This window comes from Benincasa hispida, chromosome 11 (assembly GCF_009727055.1).
Source record: "Benincasa hispida cultivar B227 chromosome 11, ASM972705v1, whole genome shotgun sequence".
Lineage (NCBI taxonomy): Eukaryota > Viridiplantae > Streptophyta > Magnoliopsida > Cucurbitales > Cucurbitaceae > Benincasa > Benincasa hispida.
The window spans coordinates 31,625,937-31,647,057 of NC_052359.1; the positions used below are offsets into that span (position 1 = coordinate 31,625,937).

At 37.8% G+C, this 21,121-nt stretch overlaps 2 protein-coding genes across 2 annotated transcripts; one reads left to right on the top strand and one right to left on the bottom strand.

Moving 5' to 3' along the window:
• Positions 1–10,568: 10,568 nt before the first annotated feature.
• On the top strand, positions 10,569–14,463 carry LOC120091179 (heat shock 70 kDa protein, mitochondrial). The gene is made up of 6 exons (XM_039049081.1): positions 10,569–10,792; positions 11,561–11,637; positions 11,723–11,801; positions 11,895–12,461; positions 12,567–13,187; positions 13,530–14,463. Exons 1-6 carry the CDS (start codon positions 10,718–10,720, stop codon positions 14,151–14,153), a joined length of 2,043 nt encoding a protein of 680 aa, XP_038905009.1. The 5' UTR covers positions 10,569–10,717; the 3' UTR covers positions 14,154–14,463.
• A 710-nt stretch (positions 14,464–15,173) lies between these two features.
• On the bottom strand, positions 15,174–17,755 carry LOC120091180 (transcription factor GTE7-like). Its single transcript, XM_039049082.1, has 4 exons — positions 16,169–17,755; positions 15,852–16,068; positions 15,588–15,760; positions 15,174–15,490 (listed from the first exon to the last, which is right to left on the bottom strand). The coding sequence occupies exons 1-3, from the start codon at positions 17,498–17,500 to the stop codon at positions 15,705–15,707; spliced, it is 1,605 nt and encodes a 534-aa protein (XP_038905010.1). The 5' UTR covers positions 17,501–17,755; the 3' UTR covers positions 15,174–15,490; positions 15,588–15,704.
• Between the last annotated feature and the right edge of the window lie 3,366 nt (positions 17,756–21,121).

Here is a 21,121-nt window from a genome sequence, read left to right on the forward strand (position 1 = left end):
GACTCCACGATGGAAGCCAAATATGTAGCCGTTTGTGAAGCAGCTTAAGAGACTGTTTCTCTGAGGAAGTTCCTTTCAGATTTGGAAGTTGTTCCAAATATGGATTTGCCTATCACTCTTTATTGTGATAACAGCGGGGCTGTGGCAAATTTGAAGGAGCCTCGGAGTCATCGTCAGGGTAAGCACATCGAATGAAAATATCACCTGATTAGGGAGATTGTGCATCACAGTGATGTGATAGTCACGAAGATTTCATCGGAGCACAACGTTGTTGATCCCTTTACAAAGGCCCTCAAGGTTAAAGTGTTCAAGGGTCACCTAGAGAGTCTGGGTCTGTGGGACATACGACATCTTATCTAGGGCAAGTGGGAGATGATATTGGTGCATGCCCTAGTTTATTGTATATTGTACATTTTTATATTGTATTGTACATTAGTCTCCCGAGTCATTAGGACAAGTGGGAGATTGTTGGGATTGGTGTCCTAATTCTCCTGGAGTCTCATTGTTTTGTAAAGATACACGTTGTTTAATGAATCAAATAAGTGTTAATTCTGGCATTTACTCATATCCAATAAACAAAGCTCCTTGGTTATCTTATGTGAACTTAAGCATGTATATGTGATATACAAGTGGATCATGCCTTAAGTGATAACCTAAATAGGTTTGTAGTATAAGGATTAAAGTGGGATACCTGATCCTAGTGACACTACGGATACGGCCCGCTTTATAGAGGTTTGCAAGTTTTGTAAACTACTATAGATGGTAGATCCTGACCATTCATGTAGAGACGTGCGAGCGGGGGTGTCCTATAAAAAGAGTTTATATAAGACCTGGATCATGAAATGATTAGACTCTGTATATAATGCCGTTGATACTAGAGACTTATATCTCACCTAAACGACCATAGGTGACATGACCTCAATCCTGAGTGTTTTGGGAACTCTTGCCTTTGAGGGCGATCATTTGATTAGTAAGGGTGAGAGCGGTTAGATTGCCAACTCAACATGTCTACCTTTTTGGGGACTTGTCTAATCTGAGAGCTGGAAACTGAATCCACAAGATGGAATTCACTCCTTTCCTGAAGTAGGAATAAGTAAAGAGATTGCTCCCTTAAGGGCTGATTCCGAGGCTTAACATAGTGGTCACAGCTTCTTTTTAGAAGGGAAGACTCAGTCATAGTAGGACTATGACTTATGTCCATTAGAGGGATCAGTGGTACTTAAAGAGTTAGATGTAATTATAGGGGCATAACGGTTATTGGCCGAGCTGTACTTATGAGCGATCTGTGAAGAGTTGTTGCACTTCTGATTGGTTAAGATGGACACATAATATATTTGTGGTAAGGAGAGTTCAGTTGTCGGTCTTTAGTGGAGTGTCTAGAAGTTAAAGGATGGTGGATCCCATGACTAAAGAGTTTAGTCAGTTATTCATGTACCGTTGGAGCTTCGATTTACAGGTCCATAAGGTCCCCTTGGTAGCTCAATGGATTCAGTTGAGGATCAATTCTTGGTGTTGATTTGAAATGTTCAAATTGATAAGAAGTAGTGTGATTATAAATGATATAATTGGTATGATGTATGAGATATATCTAGTGGAGGATTGATGTAAATAAGATTTACATTAAGTACCATGGAATAGAAAAAGAACTGTGGTTTATATGTTTCATGAGATGAAATATTAAAACTATAGGTTATAAATATAATATGATAAGTTGGTTATCATTTATATTTATAATAATATTAATTATTGGATAATTAAATCTTTTTCTTTAATAACCAATTGAATATGTGGTTATTGGTAGTTCATGGTAACCATGAGATAAAAGGAAAATTGTTTTCCTAATTTTAGTAAGTTTTTGGGGAAAATGTTTTGAGATTTCTCTCTCAAAAAAAGAAACTCACGGAAGCTTGTCAAGTAAATACAGATCTACTAAGCGACAGCTTGAGCGAAGTAAACGATCGTGTAGTGTTTCGTAGGTGACAGACACTGAGCTAACCGATCGCTTAGCTTTTGTTAGACGATTGCTTAGCTTTAGCTAAACGATTGGGCATCGACCTATGCGATAGGTTTCTGTCTTCTCCCACTTGTCCAATCGTGTACACAATTGTTCATTCCTCCTTCGTCTACCTCAAACCAAGTCTACACAGAGCTCACCCTCTGGATTCTTACACCGAGAATACCAAGGTAACCTTCTTGGTGGTGTCTTACTCAACTCGACACCATCGAGGTTCTATAGAGGCAATTCGTGTTGCTAGGGAGTTCATGATCGAGGCCATCGTTGAGGACGAGTGCGAAGTGTTCGTGCAGTGTTGCGGTTCTATTGTTCGAGCGTTCGAGGTTGCTGTGTTTGAGCATTCATGAGCAAGAAGCATGGAGGCGAGTCTACAAATGTTTGTAGCTTTCGCCTTTTTCATTTGTAGTTATCATGTCGTAATTTCTATAACAATTGTATAACTGTTTGTTTTGTTTTACGACTATAATTGTATTGTTCATATAGGATTGTAATTTGGAATGATCTATTTCTCCGTGTGGGATCTTGTAGATCAGCCTGATGGGCTAAGACCTATAGGTTGTAGATGGATCTACAAGCGGAAACGGGGTACCGATGGGAAGGTACAAACCTTCAAGGCTCGACTTGTGGCAAAGGTTATACTCAAGTGGAGGGAGTCGACTATGAGGAGATTTTCTCACCTGTTACCATGTTAAATTCGATCCGCATCCTTTGTCCATTGCCGCTTATTATGATTATGAGATTTGGCAAATGGATGTCAAGACAGCCTTTTTGAATGGCAATCTTGAGGAGACCATTTACTTGGTGCTCTCCGAGGGATTCATTGCCCAAGGTCAAGAGCAAAAGGTTTGTAAACTAAATTGGTCCATTTATGGGCTAAAACAGATGTCGCGATCTTGGAATATTCGGTTTGATACTGTGATCAAATCGTATGGCTTTGACCAAAACGTTTATGAGCCATGTAGGACTATGGACTGTAGTTAAGAACTGGCTAGCGACCCAATTTCAAATGACAGATTTGGGAGAGGCTCAGTTTGTTTTGGGTATACAGATCTTTCGAGATCATAAGAACAAAGTGCTAGCGTTGTCTCATGCATCGTACATTAACAAGATGTTGCTCAAGTACTAGATGTAGAACTCCAAAAGGGGCCTACTGCCGTTTAGGCATGGAGTTACTTTGTCTAAGGAAATGTGTCCTAAGACGCCTCAAGAGATTGAGGACATGAGACGGGTTCTATATGCATCTGCCATTGGCAATTTGATATATGTGATGCTCTATACTAGACCAGACATCTGCTATGTTGTGGGAATAGTCAGTAGGTATCAGTCTAACCTAGGCCAAGGTCACTAGACCGTAGTTAAGAACATCCTCAAGTATCTTCAGAGAACGAGAAACTACATGCTCATGTATGGAACTAGGAATTTGATCCTTACTGGATACACGGATTCTGACTTTCAGACTGATAAGGACTCTCGGAAGTCTACTTCAAGGTCAGTTTTTACTTTTAACGGAGAAGTAGTAGTGTGGCGAAGCACTAAGCAGGGGTGCATCGCCGACTCCAAGATGGAGGTCGAGTATGTAGCGGCTTGTGAAGCTGCTAAGGAGGCCATTTGGCTTAGGAAAATCCTGATAGAGCTGGAAGTTGTTCCAGACATGTCTAGGCCCATCATCCTCTATTGTGATAATAGTGGTGTTGTGGCAAACTCCAAGGATCCCAGGAGTCACAGGCGCGGAAAACACATAGAGCAGAAGTATCATCTCATATACGAGATAGTGCATCGATGGGACGTGATAGTCATGAAGATCGCTTTGGAGCACAACATTGCTAACCCGTTTACGAAGGCTCTCATAGCTACAGTGTTTGAAGGTCACCTTCAGAGCATGGGTCTACAAGACCGCCTGCAACTAGACTAGGGCAAGTTGGAGATATTTTTGTATTGGGCCTTAGTGCCCTAGTTTATTGTTTTGTACTATTTATTTGTACATCCCACTCGCTTTAGGACAAGTGGGAGATTGTTGGGGATGATGCCCTAAACTCTCATGTCCAAAAGTTTGTAAACATAGTTTTGAACAAATGCTTGTGATGTATAATATATAATATTTTCTTCCCTTATTGTCTATAAATATTGGATATTTTATTTGCTTTACCACAAACCAATAAACTAAAATCCCTGGTCGTCGTTAGTAACTTAAGCATGCATGTGGAGACATGCAGGTGAATCATGTTTTAAGTGATAACCAAAATGCTCTGTAGTATATGGACATAGGAGGGAAATCTTATCCTGGTAACGCTACAGATGCAACCCGCTTTGTAGAATAGTTACAAGTGTTGTGACTTGCTACAGATGGTATGATCCTGATCATTCATGTGGGGACATGCGAGCGAGGGCATCCTATACAAAGAGTTTGTATAAGACCGAACCACGAAGTGTTATAATCTCGTTATATAATATTGTTCATGACAGAGACTTCACTTCACTAGGATGACCATAGGTAACATGACCTCAATCCTAAGTGAGTTGGAAACTCCTACCTTTGAGGGTAATCCTTTTATTTGCATGGGTGCGGGTGGCCAGATCGCCGACTCAAACCTACCACTTTGAGGATTCGTCTGATTTGGGAGTTGGGAACTCAACTACATAAGATCGAATTCACTCCTTCCCCAAAGTAGGGTTAAGTAGATAGATTGCTCCCTTAAGGGCTGATTCAAAGGCTTGAACGATGTGGCACCACACATCTTTTCATGGCCCGAGAGGTGTCCACACATAGTAAGACTATGTTATATTGTTCATTAAAGGGGTCAGTGGTACTTAAGGAATTAGATGTAACTACATGGGCAAAATGATAAATTGGCCCAACTGTACGTACGAGCATCTGTGAAGGGTTATCGTATTGTTGATTGGTTATATCCGATGGACACATAAATATATCTGTGGTAAGAAGAGTACAGTTGTCGCTCTTTAGTGGAATGTCTGGCAGTTAACAGATGGTGGATCTCGTGGCTAAAGAGTTTAGTCAGTTATTCACGTACCATTGGAGCTTCGAGTCATAGGTTCATAAGGTCCACTTGATAGCTCAATGAATTCAAGTTGAGAATCAGTTTTTGGGTCAGTTTGAAGTGTTCAAATTGACAAGAGGGAGTTCGATTGTATATGATATGGTTGAACTGGTTAATTATTTATGATATGATTGACATTATGTATGAGATACATTATTTGGAGGAAAACGGATATAAATATGATTTATATCTAATGGAGGAGAAAACATTATGGTTTATATGTGATATTAAACCATAGGTTAATGAATATAATATGATTATATTTATTATTTTTAATTGAACAATTATAGGATAATTGTGTAGGCATTTTCTTTGTAACCGTGTGAAAGTGAGAGGTTGAATTCAGTTTTCGTAACTGAAGAATAAAATAAAAATCGTTTTCATTTTGCAAAGAGATCAGAGAATTCACTCACGAGTTGTATACTGCCTATCGCATAGCAAACCCGAGAGCCTACACGATAGCTCAACGTTTCTACACGATCGTATGCAAGCGCACTTCTTTTTAAACGATCGCATAGGATTTGCTAAACAGTCGTCTAGCTCTTTCCTAAACGATCGTGTGCCCGAGCGTTTACTAAACGATCATCTATACGATCACAGACTATTTACGAAATGGTCGTGTTCCACTTCCTAAACGATCAAGCATTGTCTATACGATAGACATCAACCTTCTCCCACTTGCTTGGTCGTGGTATACGATCACTTCCTCCTTCCCTCTGCCAGATCCAATAGAGCCTACACCTCCTGGATTCTCACACCGAGAATACCGAGGGTTTTAAGTGGTGATGTCCTTCTCGTTTCAACTGGTATGTATCTCCTCTCTTTGTTATTTAATTGTTAAAAGCATGTCAGTAATTTGTTGTATATTGCATATCTATCCTGTTAGAATGTAAATGCGGTAATTCTGTCACAATGAGTTTAGAACGATCCGCTTTCGCTCAGAGATACTCTGTATAAGAGTTCCTTCAATTTTAAGGTCCAATCTTATACAAACTATTTGTATAGGATACCCCCACTCACATGCCTCTACATGAATGATCAGGATCAGATCATTTGTAGTACTTTACAACACCTGTAACATCTACAAAGCAGGTCATATCCATAGTGTCACCAAAATAAGGTACTCAACCTTATCCATCTACTACAGACCGTTTAGGTTATTTTTTAAAAAAAACAAGATCTACCTATATGTCTCTACATGCTTGTTTAAATTACATAAAATAACCTAGGATCTTAGTTTATTAGATTAAGTGTATTCTCCTAAAATAACTATTTTATTAATAATAATTTGTTTATACAATGTTTACAAACTACGAGAATACAAGATATTTAGGACAGTAATCCCTACACTCCGTCAGCTACCACTAGGATTTTTGTTAAATCTATGTAACAAACAGGCAAGTTCATAACCCTCCAACTACGTCGAGGTTCTCTCAACACTTGAGATGGACATGACCTACTAGATGAACTAATTTCAACAACTATTGTTGAGGTATTGGGTTCTTTAACAACTCTTGTTGAAGGTTCAGTAGTTTCCTTGGAAAGTTCATTCCACACAATCTTACTGTTGGGATCAGTGTCCTAAATCTCTACATTGTATAAATAAATTGTTATTAACAAAATAATTGTTATTTTATGAGTATACACTCAATCCAATAAACTAAGATCCTGGGTTATTTTATGTAATTTAAACAATTATGTAGAGAAATACAGGTGGATCTTGTTTAAATAATAACCTAAATGGTCTGTAATAGATGGATAAGGCTGGGTACTTTATCCTGGTCATACTACACTACGAATATTGCTCGCTTTATAGATGTGACAAGTGTTGTAAAGTACTACAAATGATCTGATCCTGATCATTCATGTAGAGACACGTGAGGGGGGATATCCTATAGCCTATGAAGGTGGTCCTTTGATTTGTATGGGTGAGAGTAACCAGATTGTCAACTCAATATGCCTACTATTTTTGGGGTTCATCTGATTAGGGAGCTGAGAACACAGCTACACAAGACGAAATTCACTTATCCCCTTGATGTTGAGATGTTGAGGTAAGTAGATAAATTACTCTCTTAAGGGCTGATTCGGGGGTTTGAACAATGTGGTCACACCCCTCTCTTGGTCCGAGAGGGACTTGGTCATAGTTGGACTAGGACTTATTGTTCATTAGAGAAATAAGTGGAACTTAATGAGTTAGATGTAACTATAAGGGCAAAACGGTAATTCTGGCCCAAGTCGAGCAATTTGTGAATGGTCATCGCACAGTTGATTGGTTATATCCAATGGACACAGAAATATATTTGTAGTGTGAATAGTGCAGCTGTTGGTCTTTGGTGAAATGACCTGCAATTAATGGATGTTGGGTAATTTAATTAAAGAGCTTAATTGATTATCCAAGTACAATTGGAGCTTCAATCTACAGGTCCATAAGATCCCCTCTGTAACTCAATAAGGATTTAATTGAGAACTAATTTTGGATTAATTTAAATGGTTTGAATTAATTGAGGGAAATTAATTATATTTGATATAATTAATATATATGTATTGGATACATTATAATATAAAGTATTTTGAGAGGAATTTGAATATAATTCAAATACTAATTATATAAATGAGATTCATATAATTAAATTTAATATAAATATGATTTATGTTAAATATCATAAATAGTTGAGAGGAATTAAATATTTGAATATGATTCAAATATTAATTATATGGATGAGATTCATATATTAAATTTTAATATAAATGTGATTTATATTGAATGTCATGCATAGTTGAGAGAAAATAAAACTATAGGTTATATTGTATTTGATACAATATAAAACTATAGTTTAAGTGTTATATTTGATATAACATATACTATATATAATAAGGTAGTTATTAAATATATTAATTTAAGAGAGGGAGTTACAACTCCCTCCCCCTAATTCTCTCAGCCAAAAACATGCGGGGGACAGTTCAGTTTTGAATGATTCATTCTTCATCTTCTTCCTCCAAATTTGACAGGAGTAGAGTTCTCTCTAGGGAAAACTAATCCTCCTTCCCCTCTTATCTCTTTTCCCTCTCTAAAATCCATAGCAGAGTCCACACCTCCTGCTTATTCTCAATCCCTGAGGAGAATACAGGAGGTTCCATTTTGTAGTGATGCCCATTTGAGATTTCAAATTGAAGATCTAAGAGAAGAAGATCCGGGTCGAGGGAATACATGAAGAATTGATTGGCTTCAAGGGTAAGTGTCATCTTCTTCCCTAATTCTCCCTCAAAAGCATGTTGTAATTTTATGTTTCTTAATACAACCGGTCTTCCCTTTGTTATTGGCTTTAACAGCAGGAGTTTGACTCGACTCAGCAGCTTTACAAGCCTGCATATTTTCTCTTTAAGGCAGTGATTTCATGATCTCGCCCATCTATAACTTTCATTAGGAAATTTATCTTCCTCTCCATCTCTGCCATGACCAACTCAACTGTTACATCAGCCATCATGACAGACACTATATCAAAGTAGGGGTGTTCAAAAAACTCGGTAACCCGACCAACCCAGACTACCCAACCCAAACCGCAAGGGTTGGGTTGGGTTAGATTTTATTTTGGGTTAGGTTGGGTTAAAAATATTAAATTCGGGTTGGGTCTCGGGTTACCCCATTTCAAGGTCGGGTCAACTCGACCCGTGTATATATATATATATATATATAAGTTTAAAAAAAAAGTCAAATTAAAATTATTTTTTTTAAAAAAAAACAGAACCGGTGACTCAACCGGAAAATTTTGGGTTAGGTTGGGTTGACTTTACCCTCCAAAAAAGAACTAATAGGGTTCATTATTAGCCAACCCGAATTTTTGGGTTGGTCCAAAAAAATCTTCCAACCCAAACTATGTATACCCCTATATCAAAGTGTGATTCTTTCTCTGATCGATCAGAAGCATGAGCAGAGTTGTCAAACAAAGGATTTTCTCTAATGGCGATCCTACCTTTAGGAAATTCCATCAGCTGTTCCTAAATTTTCTCCGTGGTCATAGAGCCTTGTTCTTGCTCATACATAATCTTCTTTGAATGACTACGGGTGACAAATCCTATGCAGGACTCGTTTGCAGCAGTAGCTTTGGATGCAACTTTATTTGGTGTTATTTGTCTATTTTTTGACTTGGATGATGAAAGAGATGGGAGGTAGAGATGTCCCACTAGGCATGCCAATTTGTTCCCACGAGGTGTCCGAATAAACTTATTTCGTGGAGTTAAACTTTGTATTTGTATCAATTTTAGTGTAGCAAGTACAATCTCTAACACAATAATTCTTTGATGTGTTCAAAATAAACTTTAATATTTAAACTAGTTGATCTTCTTGGATGATCGACCTTTGGACTTGTTGACCTTCTTAGATGATCGACTTTTGGGCTTGTTGATCTTCTTGGATGATCAACTTTTTTGGACTTGTTGATCTTCTTGGATGATCGGCCTTCAGGCTTAATGATTTCTTGGAGAATCAATGTTCACACGAAGTTTTCGGAGAAAACTTGTTTCGTAGAGTCGAACTTGAGTTGATGTTGATGTTGATTTTATGTGATATGGTCCGATCTCTAGTACTTAATCCTCTGATTCTCTCTCGGTCGAATGTGTACGCTTGATTTGAGAAAGCGAAGCACATGATAGTCTTGGAAGAATATTTGTATCTCCGAGGACTTCAGTCTTTAAGTGTGGTCAGCTTTAGGAGTCAATGAGACTTTTGGTTGTTGAGAGAATTCTCTCTAAGCCCTCTAGAATGTAGAATTTCTGACCCCCACAAATGAGAAAGCTCTCTATTTATAGAGTTCTCTGGTGGGTATCGTGGGCTTGGTTGGTCCATGGGCTTGACCCTTGCGCTCGATTTAGTTGGGCTTGGTTGGTCTATGGGCCTGACCTTTGGACCCAATTAGTTAGATTTAGGCAAGTCAAATTCAACCCAATTTTTTGCTTAGTTGGACTTTAACCCAATAATAATATCAAAGTTAGTCAAATTAATCTTATCCTATTCAACGTTCATGATAAAACCACGTGGCGTCATCGAAATTTGTCTTCAACTTCAATCTGGGACACAATTCAACTTCTAATTGGTCCCAAATTTGATTATTTGAAATTTTATCATTAATTTAGTGAACAACGTAAAATTTTGTGATTGTTCCAAAATTTCTCATTCAACACTATACATTTTACTTAATTAAAATATAATAAAATACAATAGTTTAGGGGAAAACAAATATAAAACTATAATTTTAATAATAGCTTAATTGACATCTGAATATCCTAGAAATCACGAGATCCATTATTTGAATCCTCCCATCATAGTTACATTAATATTTATATATATATCTATCACTCACATCTCGTAATTATTAATCAACCATATTTATAAATTGGTTATAATTAGTTAAACTCATAGTTTGATGGAACGTGTAATGTTGGGCTTTTCTTTAGGTTTAGGCTCACAAGAAATGAGATCTAGAATCTTCCACGACGACCCACAGTTGCTAGAACCATCCTCCACTTCCCATCACCGCCTCACATAAAAACCTCTCTTCCATTTCTTCTTACACCAAAAACCCTAAACCCTTTCGCAGGCTTCAATCAATTTTCTCTCTTCATTTCCTTCTTTCACCAATCGCTTTCCGACATGGCCACCGGCGTGCTCCTCCGTTCTCTTCGACGTCGCGATTTAGCCTCCTCCTCCCTTTCAGCTTACCGATCCGTATGTCTGATTTCTCCTTTTTCTACTTTTTATTCTGGTGTTTTTTCTATGTTGTCGATCCTTGTCTGGATGTTTTTTAGTTTTGTGAGTTTTTGTTGCTTTTATACATCTGGGAGCTGTTTTTGCGTGTTAATCTGTGTGTCTGGGTTTTATTTTTTTGATAATTATTTGTAATGATTTAATTTGGAGTGATCATTTCGGTTTTGGTTATGGTATAGATTACGAGCTCTGATCAGAAACGTGGGTTGGGGTTTCTTATGTTTCATTTATTGGATCTGTGTTTAACGATATCGTAGCGGTTATTTACTATTGTATGGTGATGGAAATGGCTCGGCGGGTAATCCACGAAGAGTCCTCTGTTACCATCGGGGCTTTTTGTAGGTTTTAGCAGAAATAGTAGAGGTTGTTTGGTTGGACTGATGTCAATGTAGGCTAGTTAGTAGCTTGAAGATGTTTGAATTTAGTTGTGGTAATAACATAATCTTTTGATGATTTGAAGTTGTGTTTTTTTTATTTGTTTTTCTTTCCCTTGTTGAGTTGAGATAGGGAGTGTTAAAGATACGACTCAGCGATTTTCTTAGTTGCACTCATTACCATGTCGTCCTAACATGTCCTTGCTTCTCGCAAGTCCTTTTTGGCTTCAATCTATGGCCCGTAATTGCAAACTTTGTTGACAATTTTACTGGATGGGGATTTTACCATCCTGGAATTTGATATCCACAAGCATAATTCTCAGAACTACATATTTATGTTTATGATGTGGTGCAGTTAACCAGTAATGCCAAGCCGTCGTGGGGAAACTCTCACCTTAGCCAATCATGGGCAAGTTTGTCCAGGCCGTTCAGGTTCTATTTACTCACAAGAATTAGTTTTTGCATTATCTGTTAGTTTCCATCATTACCTGATATTTATGTTGTCTTCTACGTGCAGTTCAAAGCCTGCTGGGAATGATGTAATTGGTATTGACTTGGGTACCACCAATTCTTGTGTTGCTGTTATGGAAGGGAAGGTAAGTCTAGCCTGCAATGTACACACTTGGTTGATTGATGGCCTGAGTGGTGTCCCCTTTATGCATCCCTGATTCTGATTAATATATTTGTAGAATCCAAAAGTTATTGAAAACTCAGAAGGTGCCAGGACCACACCATCGGTGGTTGCTTTCAATCAGAAAGGTGAACTGCTTGTAGGAACCCCAGCCAAGAGACAGGCAGTAACAAATCCAACAAATACTGTGTTTGGAACCAAACGTCTGATTGGTAGACGTTTCGATGACCCTCAGACACAGAAGGAGATGAAGATGGTGCCATACAAAATAGTCAGAGCTCCAAATGGAGATGCTTGGGTTGAAGCAAATGGACAGCAGTACTCACCAAGCCAGATCGGTGCTTTTGTCCTAACAAAGATGAAGGAAACTGCTGAGGCCTACCTTGGAAAGAGTGTGTCTAAGGCTGTGATTACTGTTCCAGCTTATTTCAATGATGCACAGAGACAGGCAACAAAGGATGCTGGCAGGATTGCTGGTTTGGAAGTTCTTAGAATTATCAATGAACCAACTGCTGCTGCACTTTCTTATGGAATGAACAATAAGGAGGGCCTTATTGCTGTCTTTGATCTTGGTGGTGGCACATTCGATGTTTCCATCTTGGAGATATCTAATGGTGTTTTTGAGGTATAGATTTTCTCTATTTCATTTTTTATTTAATATGTTTAACATTCTTAATTTTTATTTGTTTCTTAACATTTTGAGCTTTGCTAATTCATGCCCTCATTTTAGGTGAAAGCAACAAATGGTGACACATTCTTGGGTGGAGAGGATTTTGACAATGCTCTTTTGGACTTCCTAGTGAGCGAGTTCAAGCGAACCGAGGGAATTGACCTTACAAAGGACAGGCTTGCCCTGCAGAGGCTCAGAGAAGCTGCAGAGAAGGCAAAGATTGAACTATCATCTACATCACAGACTGAAATTAACCTGCCATTTATCACTGCTGATGCAACTGGTGCAAAGCATCTGAATATCACTTTGACCAGGTCGAAGTTTGAAAGTCTTGTCAACCACTTGATTGAAAGGACCAAGGCCCCATGCAAAAATTGTTTGAAGGATGCCAGTATTTCTATCAAAGAAGTCGATGAAGTGCTTTTAGTTGGTGGAATGACTCGTGTACCAAAGGTGCAAGACGTTGTCACAGAAATTTTTGGAAAGAGCCCCAGCAAAGGAGTGAATCCCGATGAAGCAGTTGCTATGGGAGCTGCAATTCAGGGTGGGATTCTTCGTGGTGATGTCAAAGAATTGCTTCTTCTGGATGTTACCCCACTATCACTTGGTATCGAGACACTTGGTGGTATCTTTACAAGGTTGATCAGTCGGAACACTACCATTCCAACTAAGAAGAGTCAGGTAATTCATTGAACCTTATTACCATGAAGTGTATGCATGTTGGTCATAGCTGTAATATAGAAGTACAATCTACTCCGTACAACCTTTCTGTCAAGTTTTTCCATTCCTCATTCCCACATTTTTGGGAAGACAAGTACCTTCCACATTGAGCATTTACTATAGTAGTAGATAGGGGTCGATTGCTCGATATAAGTAGAATTTGAAGTTGTAGATAGTGGTATAGACAATCAAGTATGTATTCTGTTACTTATGTGTCTTCAGATCAACAACAGTACGGGAAGCTGACAATTGTCTGCTGTGATGTGGATGCGTTTATAATTATTTGAACTCCCATCATTGCAGGTGTTCTCAACCGCAGCTGACAATCAGACTCAGGTTGGTATCAAGGTATTGCAAGGTGAGAGGGAAATGGCTTCTGACAACAAGCTTCTAGGAGAGTTTGAGTTAGTTGGAATTCCTCCTGCTCCTAGGGGAATGCCTCAAATTGAGGTGACATTTGACATCGATGCCAATGGCATTGTTACCGTCTCTGCTAAGGACAAGTCCACCGGTAAAGAACAACAAATCACCATTCGATCTTCTGGAGGACTCTCAGAAGATGAAATTGACAAAATGGTCAAGGAAGCAGAGCTGCACGCCCAGAAGGATCAAGAGAGGAAAGCTCTTATCGACATCAGAAACAGTGCAGATACTACCATCTACAGCATTGAGAAGAGTTTGAGTGAGTACAGGGAGAAAATACCTGGTGAGATTGCCAAAGAAATTGAGGATGCAGTTGCTGATTTGAGGAAGGCAATGTCAGAAGACAACCTCGAAGAGATCAAGTCAAAACTCGATGCTGCAAACAAAGCTGTGTCCAAGATTGGACAACATATGGCTGGTGGTTCAGGTGGTGGTGCTGCTTCTGGAGGATCCCAGGGTGGTGATCAAGCATCTGAAGCCGAGTACGAAGAGGTGAAGAAATAAGTTACGACTGTGTTCGTGCACTTGGGACTTTTTTTTTTTAATTTTTTTTTTTATTTTTACAACCAAAGGTACTCTCTCATCATAATTCCGTGGTTAGGACTAAGAAATTTAGCGGATTTTGTATCTAAATGCGATGGAAGTTGGATTATTTTTAGAATATTCCTGATGTAGTAGCAAGTATTGCTGTTTGGTTTTGTCGAATTCATTGTTAAAGAAATTTGTCAGTGATTTGGGTCACTGCCTTTGAGCTGTTTTGGATGATTAAAACTCTTGTGAAAAGAGATTCATTCTCAATGATAAACTCACTCAATACTCGTCTCTTAATTCTTTACATAAATACAGCTCGCAGTAGGGAGCAAGGACTGTCTGCTCTGTCTCATTTCCATGTAAAACAACCCTTCAAGAACAATAAACGACACAGACCGTAGGAATCAAGCCGTAATTGCTTTGTTTGTGTACATTGTTTAACCCGTGAGTCATTAAACCAAAGAAACCAAAGGCTACGTAAAAGCTGCAATTATATTCTTTTTCTGAACTTTTCAAGTCTTCATCTGTTCGTCTATATGCTTCGATACTGTCTATAGCACGTGCAGGGCGTGTTGATTTCTTTCCATTGGCAAGAGAAGATCAAAGGGCGGCTGTGTTGCATCCACAAAACAAAATACGTCAATTAATGAAGTGTTGAAAAGGTGGGACATCAAAACCCACACAAACTAGTTTTGGTGGTAAGTTTTTGGCTATTTTCTTTCCAAGGAATTTCATATTACAGCCGAATAATAAAGCCACATGGGTCCTCTTGAGATTCCTTTTCCAGGCTTTATATATACATATTTATGTTCAAACCTGGCATGTTTGAATGAAGTTTATTGAAATTTCCAACCTCCATCAAGAGTCAGACAAGAACTTTCAGAACAATTAATTTAATAGAATGAACAAGAAGTGTTTATGTTAATCCATGCTCTCCCTTAGATTCAAGGGCAAGACAGATGAGAAAGGTACGATTATCTAGGAATAAAGAAGTAAGTCAATATTAGAATCGAAGTTTCATTTCACACCGACAAAAATTTGCGCATTGATTGACATTGAAATATATGTATATGAAGTGTAATGATGTGTACATAAAAGAGTTGGAGAAAAAAAGGAAACTCAAATTCTAAACCTGATCTTCTCCTACATTCCTACACTGTTTTTCTACATCTTTCCTTCCCCCAATTCTCGATTGTTCAGGTTCCCAAGTGTTTTTGTTATGCTATTGCCTTCTTGAAGAGCCATAGCATCGCAGAAATCGCCGACTTCAAACCCATTGTGAAGCCGCACATTTTGGAGATTTTACAGCCCTGTAGTATAAATTAAAAGGTTTTCAATCTAATGCGCATTGATTTTCACATTGTGTAGTAGCTAAAGATAAATTGAACAAAATGTAATAATTAATACCTCATTCAGACAAATCTCTGCCCAATGGTTCACTCCGTGCAGCGCGAGAGGGATTTGTAGCTCTCCATATTTGGATCTCCTTTTCAGACCCCTTCTTCTTCATCAAATCTTGCTGCTTCATTGTGCATTGTCGTCGGAATCGCTCCCAGAAGAACTGCCTTCGGAATCCGAATCTGCAAGGATGGTAGTACCCCGTTAACCTCTACTTGTGGAAACAAATCCCAAATCTCAAAAATATCCAGGATTTTTAGAGATGGGTTATACCACTGGAAGAGGAAGAATCATCACTGCTTGAACTACTGGAGCCGCTGGAACTACTGCTAGCATGGCCTCCTCCGGCTGCGTCTTTCTCAATCTCCACCGGTGGAAAATTGCTTGCAGGCATCTCATCGCCAATGTCCACATCTTCCTCACCAGCCTCCCCTTTCCTTTGCTTCTTTGTTTCTGAACCCACTTCGACTTTCTCAGGGATAGGCAAAACCTGCCATAATGCACATTCACATTACATATAAACATTTGGAAATAGTAAAGAGGAACAATGGCTGTGATAGCGAAATCAAAATGCCTATTAAGTAATTTACCCCATTGGGTTTCATAGATGCTGCAGAGATAAGAGCCTGCCGTTTGATCTTGCTCATCATTTTCTTCCAGTTTGTAACCAATCGATCGAGCTCCCATAGTGTTTCTGTATCTACAGCTTCAATGTCGAGCTCAATCTCATCCCCATCTTGCTTCAAGTGGCCATTTCTCTTCTTTATGATTTGCACTACTTGCTCCATTTTCTCTGGTGGCAAACTCTGCAACCCAATTCCCAATTTGTGCTTCTCTTCAAGAGTCATTTCTCTCTTATTAGGATCTTTAGCTCTTGGTTTCGGCTGCTTCAGCGGCTTTACAGGTGGTGCTCGTAGAGGCGAGGGAGTTTTAACAGGCGATTGCATCATAGGCGGGTTGGAAGAGCTCGACGGAGCTATCAATGGCTCTGTCTTCTTCGCAATTTGCTTCTGGGTAGTATCCTTCTTCATAGTTCTTTCAGCCTCTGAATGATTCCATGAACTCGCCGGCAACTCATCCTGGTAGCCACGGAACCGCCGATCTTCTTCTTCTAGCGCTTCACCTACAGGTCGAAACAATTCCTCAAATCTTATCAGTAATTGCTCCGCCATGGCGTGCACATCGTGGCCCTTGGGATTGTAGGTCATCGCGTTCTTGAAGGTCAACCTTACGTCGGCAGCGAAATCGTACGGTGATTCATACGCATCTTTGCTCAACTTGGCTTTCACGGATCCCAAATCCATAGGACGCTTGACGATGTCGTAGTAATCGTGAAGGCCCATTCCAACCACATCGACCGGCTTGTTGAAGATCCAGCCATGTTTGTGCTTCATGAGTTTCGTCAAAATCTGCGAGCAAGCCTTCAACAGATTTCCGTTATCTGAATTAGACCGCTTCAACTCCATACCGTTGCTCGACGTTGGCAAAGGCCGCTTGGTTCCTGAGGTTTTTGACGACTTTTTCTGATGCTTTGGTCTGGAATGTAGTTCACCGGAATTGATACGATTTTTCAATTGCCGAATCTGTTCTAGCTCGGAGATTAACCTTGTCTTCAGCTCGATCAGCTCCTTCCTCGAACACGATGAAACGTTGAAACTCACATATTGACTAAAATCGACGCCGTTGGACAATCTCCGATGATGATTGATCGACGAAGCATCATCTGACGCTGATTGAGTCACAGCTGGAGAATCATCCATCTGGAAACCATTCATCTCGCCGTGAAACTGTTTCTTGTTAAATTTAGGGTTAGGGTTTGAAAAAGGTACTTTACCCATCAATCCTTCTTCCGTACCGCGACCGTTACCCCTCGGCTGCGGCCAATTGGTTTCGTTTCGGTTAGCTAAGACGGCGGAAGCCATTCCCGTACGGAATCCAAAATTTCCAGTAGGATTCCGACAGGGATCCGTCGAGTATTTCCCAATGTAGTTGAAGGATTACACATGAATCTCCCGGAACGTCTTTCCTACGCGCCCCCAAAATTCCTCACGCGCCGCCGCATAAGACAAAAGAAGCACTCCAACAAACGGAAAAACAAAAATGAAAGAAGAATCGTGCAGCGTTAGGGTTCGAGGATTTTGGTTGATCCTGACTTCTGAGCGAGGAAGAAGAGGGGCTAGGGTGTGTTCTTAAAGGCGTTGAGATCTGCCCCGAAAAGCTTCGGGCAGAATCTCGACCGTCGATGCAGTTTCCCACACCAATCCAACGGTGTACACTGTCCCTCCCGTGCCGGTGAATTGACCAAATGACCTGGCATCGACGGCCAAGATGTGAAGCCATCTGCACGTGGACGCGTGAGAATCGTCAGATGAGGGTGAGATTTGGGGAGATGCGTTTAGGGTGAATTTGGGGCGAATTTGTCGTGCATTTAGGGTTTCGTATAATTCACTCAGTTTTTATTGAGTTTCGTAGGGCCCACAGCTTGCTGATGTGACCGAAAGGCGATTGGCTGATTTTCTTACTATGTGTGTGAGAGTGGGCCCCAGTTGGTGGGGTCGGCGAAAACGTGTGAACGAACCCCTCTCTTTTCACCAATGTAAGGGTATTTCGGTAGTTTCACTCTCTTACTAATTTTTTTTAAAAAAATAATTTTCCAAAATTAAAGATGGCCTGGCCTGACCTGACGCTTCTTCTATTTAAACACCACATGTTCTCTCTCTACACCCACCTACCCACCCTTCCTTTCCTTCAAGTTCTCCTACAATTTTTGGATTAGTTTTTTTTTTTTTTCCTTGTAATAGATCAATTTCCCTTTCTTAACACGTGTCCACATACTCCTATTTATCTTTACTTTCCAATAAAATTCATTTTTGAATTTAGCGTTTTGGGTCTGATTTGTAATATAAAACTCATGTCGTTCTGTCAGTTTTCAATTCAACCTTCTTTTTCACCGTTTTCATGTTTCACGATCTCATTTCCGTCCCATCTTTGATTACTCACGCTTTCCAATATTTTTCTAATTTCTCCAATAATTCTGATTACATTTTAACTCTTCAAACAGTCCCTAATTATTATTAGATTGATCTAGAGGCGTGTAATTTAAATCTCTCTGTATGGTACTTGATACCACTAAAATTATCGATGTTAAAAATACTATCTTCTACATAATTTAAAATTACCTATTGTGATTCGATAGGATATTTGAATGGCTGGCTAAAATACACATAGCTTGATGGTAATTAACCTACACTCTTTTATTCTATCGTTAATTATCGCAAATTGTCGTTGGGAATAGAAAATGGGACCTTTAAACCATTTCATACTAGATTTATGATTATTTTGACGTTGGTAAGCATAATTGTGTAAGTTTTAATATTGATGAGGTATTTGGATCTCAAAATTCAAATAATCATAGATGAAGTATACAAGGTTATACATTTTGGAAATAATAAAAATGTATATATAAAATAGGAAAAAATACCTTTTTGGTCATTAGATTTCTAGTCTAGTTTCTATTATTTAGTCCCTAGGTTTTAAAATGCTATAATATTTTCTAGATATTTGATTATTGCTTCAATTTGGTCTCTATGTCTGGGAATAATACTCTTAACCTTAACTTTTTTACTAAATATGCATTTTTCATCTTTTGGAGTTTAATTTATGTTAAATTAAAAAACGTTAAAAGAATTATAATTAATTAAGTTTCACTATTTTTATCACTTTTAAAATTAAATTTAAAATTTCAATTCTAATTATTTTTAATTAATTAATAGAAATATGCATCAATGATTGAAAGTAAGTATTTATTGAAAAATTGAAGTTGAAAATGTAAAATCTTGAAATTCATGGATCAAATTGAAATAATATTCAAATTTCATAGATAAAATCGTAATATTTTGAAATTAAATGACTAAATTAAAACAGAACTCAAGACTTGAGATTTATTGCGCAACATTTAAAATCTACAGATTAAAGCAGGTGATTAAAAATGCATTATTCCCTATAAAAAGAAAATTGAACTCATGGAGTAATGATGGATAGTGAAAGATCATTGGGGTTTTAGCTTTAATTAATGTTTTTCCTCTTTCCTTAACTTTTATTAAAATACCAAAATAGACCTTTGCATCTAAAAGGGAGAATAAAAAAAGTCAATGTTATTTTATTGAAGATTCTAATAACTTCCCATCACTATTTTTATTGATCGAAATTAGCACTATATTCCTTTTTTTCTCAATTTTAGTTGGCATTATCATTATGTTTTAAAATATAGCAAAGGCAAAATAGAAGACAGAAATTAAGGATTATAGGAAGCTCTTTGAAATTTTGGGAAATTCTTGGGGAAGGAGGGAGAGAATTTTTTAACCAGTTTTGCTCTATGATAAGGTTAGTTTTGACATTGCTAGTACAAGAGAGGAGATAATGTAACTAAATATGTTTTCATCTTGGCCATAGCCTTAACTAAAGCAAGGAGCTATTGTGTTAAACTTCAATAACCGTTCATATAACGTGCAAGATTGGTTAATGTAGTAATACACAAACTTTAAATTAAATATATTATATGTCACATAAGCATAATTCAACCGACGTGAACTTATACTATTTTTCATCAAGTTTGAAGTTTGATCTCCTATCCCACTCAAAGTACCGTAAAAAAAATTAACGTTCCGTTTGGATTAACATGAGAAAATTTTGTTTTTTAAAGAAACTCATTTTTATTTAATTACTTTTGACAAAAATGGTTGAAAATACTCTTCAAGAGCTATTTTGAGTAATTGTCAAATACTCCAATTTTTTTTTTCTAAAATAACTTATTTTTAAAATTAAATACTTAAGAATACATTTCAAACACACACTAAATATACTGTAAAAACTAATTAACAAAAAATAAAGAATTTAAAAATATAAGAAAGAAAAACACAATAGGTTGTTCCTTTCTGTTGGTTATGCTTCATATCATTTTAAAGACATATGCTTAACTAATCTATGATCAATACAGTATGATTAAAGTCAAAACAGTATACAATCAAATGACTACTTAACCAATTTCATCTGAAATCGAATATATATATATATATAAACTTTCTATATGTTTGAAATGAGCTTTTAAGAGCTTAAAAACATTTTTTTTAATCCAAAATACTTTTTAATCACTTAAAAAGTCATCAATCGATCCTTATATTTAGGTAAAAAAACCTTTCGGAAAAATCCAAAGCACTTAAAGTGTTACAAATTGATGACGAAAAAAGAGGTGCTTATTTTTGTACCACGAAAAGGTAGTATAAAAAACATAATCCAAAAACCGATCCATCAAAAGAAGAAATAAAGTCACGAAAAGGGCATTCATTTCTTTAGTCCCATAATGACCAAAGGAAACTACTAAAATGGTCCTTATTTGAAACCAATATTATTTCCCATCTATCAGATTCACCAACTTCCAACAGAAACTACTAAAGAAAGAAGTCAAATAAAAAATTACACGAAGAAAGTCAAATGAATGCCAAAAGCACAAACTAAAACGTCAACTTCAAATGTACATCCATCCA

Coding starts and splice junctions, on each gene's coding strand:
- LOC120091179 (XM_039049081.1), top strand. CDS start 10,718: ATGGCCACCGGCGTGCTCCTCCGTTCTCTTCGACGTCGCGATTTAGCC. Junction 10,793..11,560: donor CCCTTTCAGCTTACCGATCC/GTATGTCTGATT, acceptor GATGTGGTGCAG/TTAACCAGTAATGCCAAGCC. Junction 12,462..12,566: donor TATCTAATGGTGTTTTTGAG/GTATAGATTTTC, acceptor CCCTCATTTTAG/GTGAAAGCAACAAATGGTGA.
- LOC120091180 (XM_039049082.1), bottom strand. CDS start 17,500: ATGGCTTCCGCCGTCTTAGCTAACCGAAACGAAACCAATTGGCCGCAG. Junction 16,069..16,168: donor CATCTATGAAACCCAATGGG/GTAAATTACTTA, acceptor GCATTATGGCAG/GTTTTGCCTATCCCTGAGAA. Junction 15,761..15,851: donor TGATTCTTCCTCTTCCAGTG/GTATAACCCATC, acceptor CCATCCTTGCAG/ATTCGGATTCCGAAGGCAGT.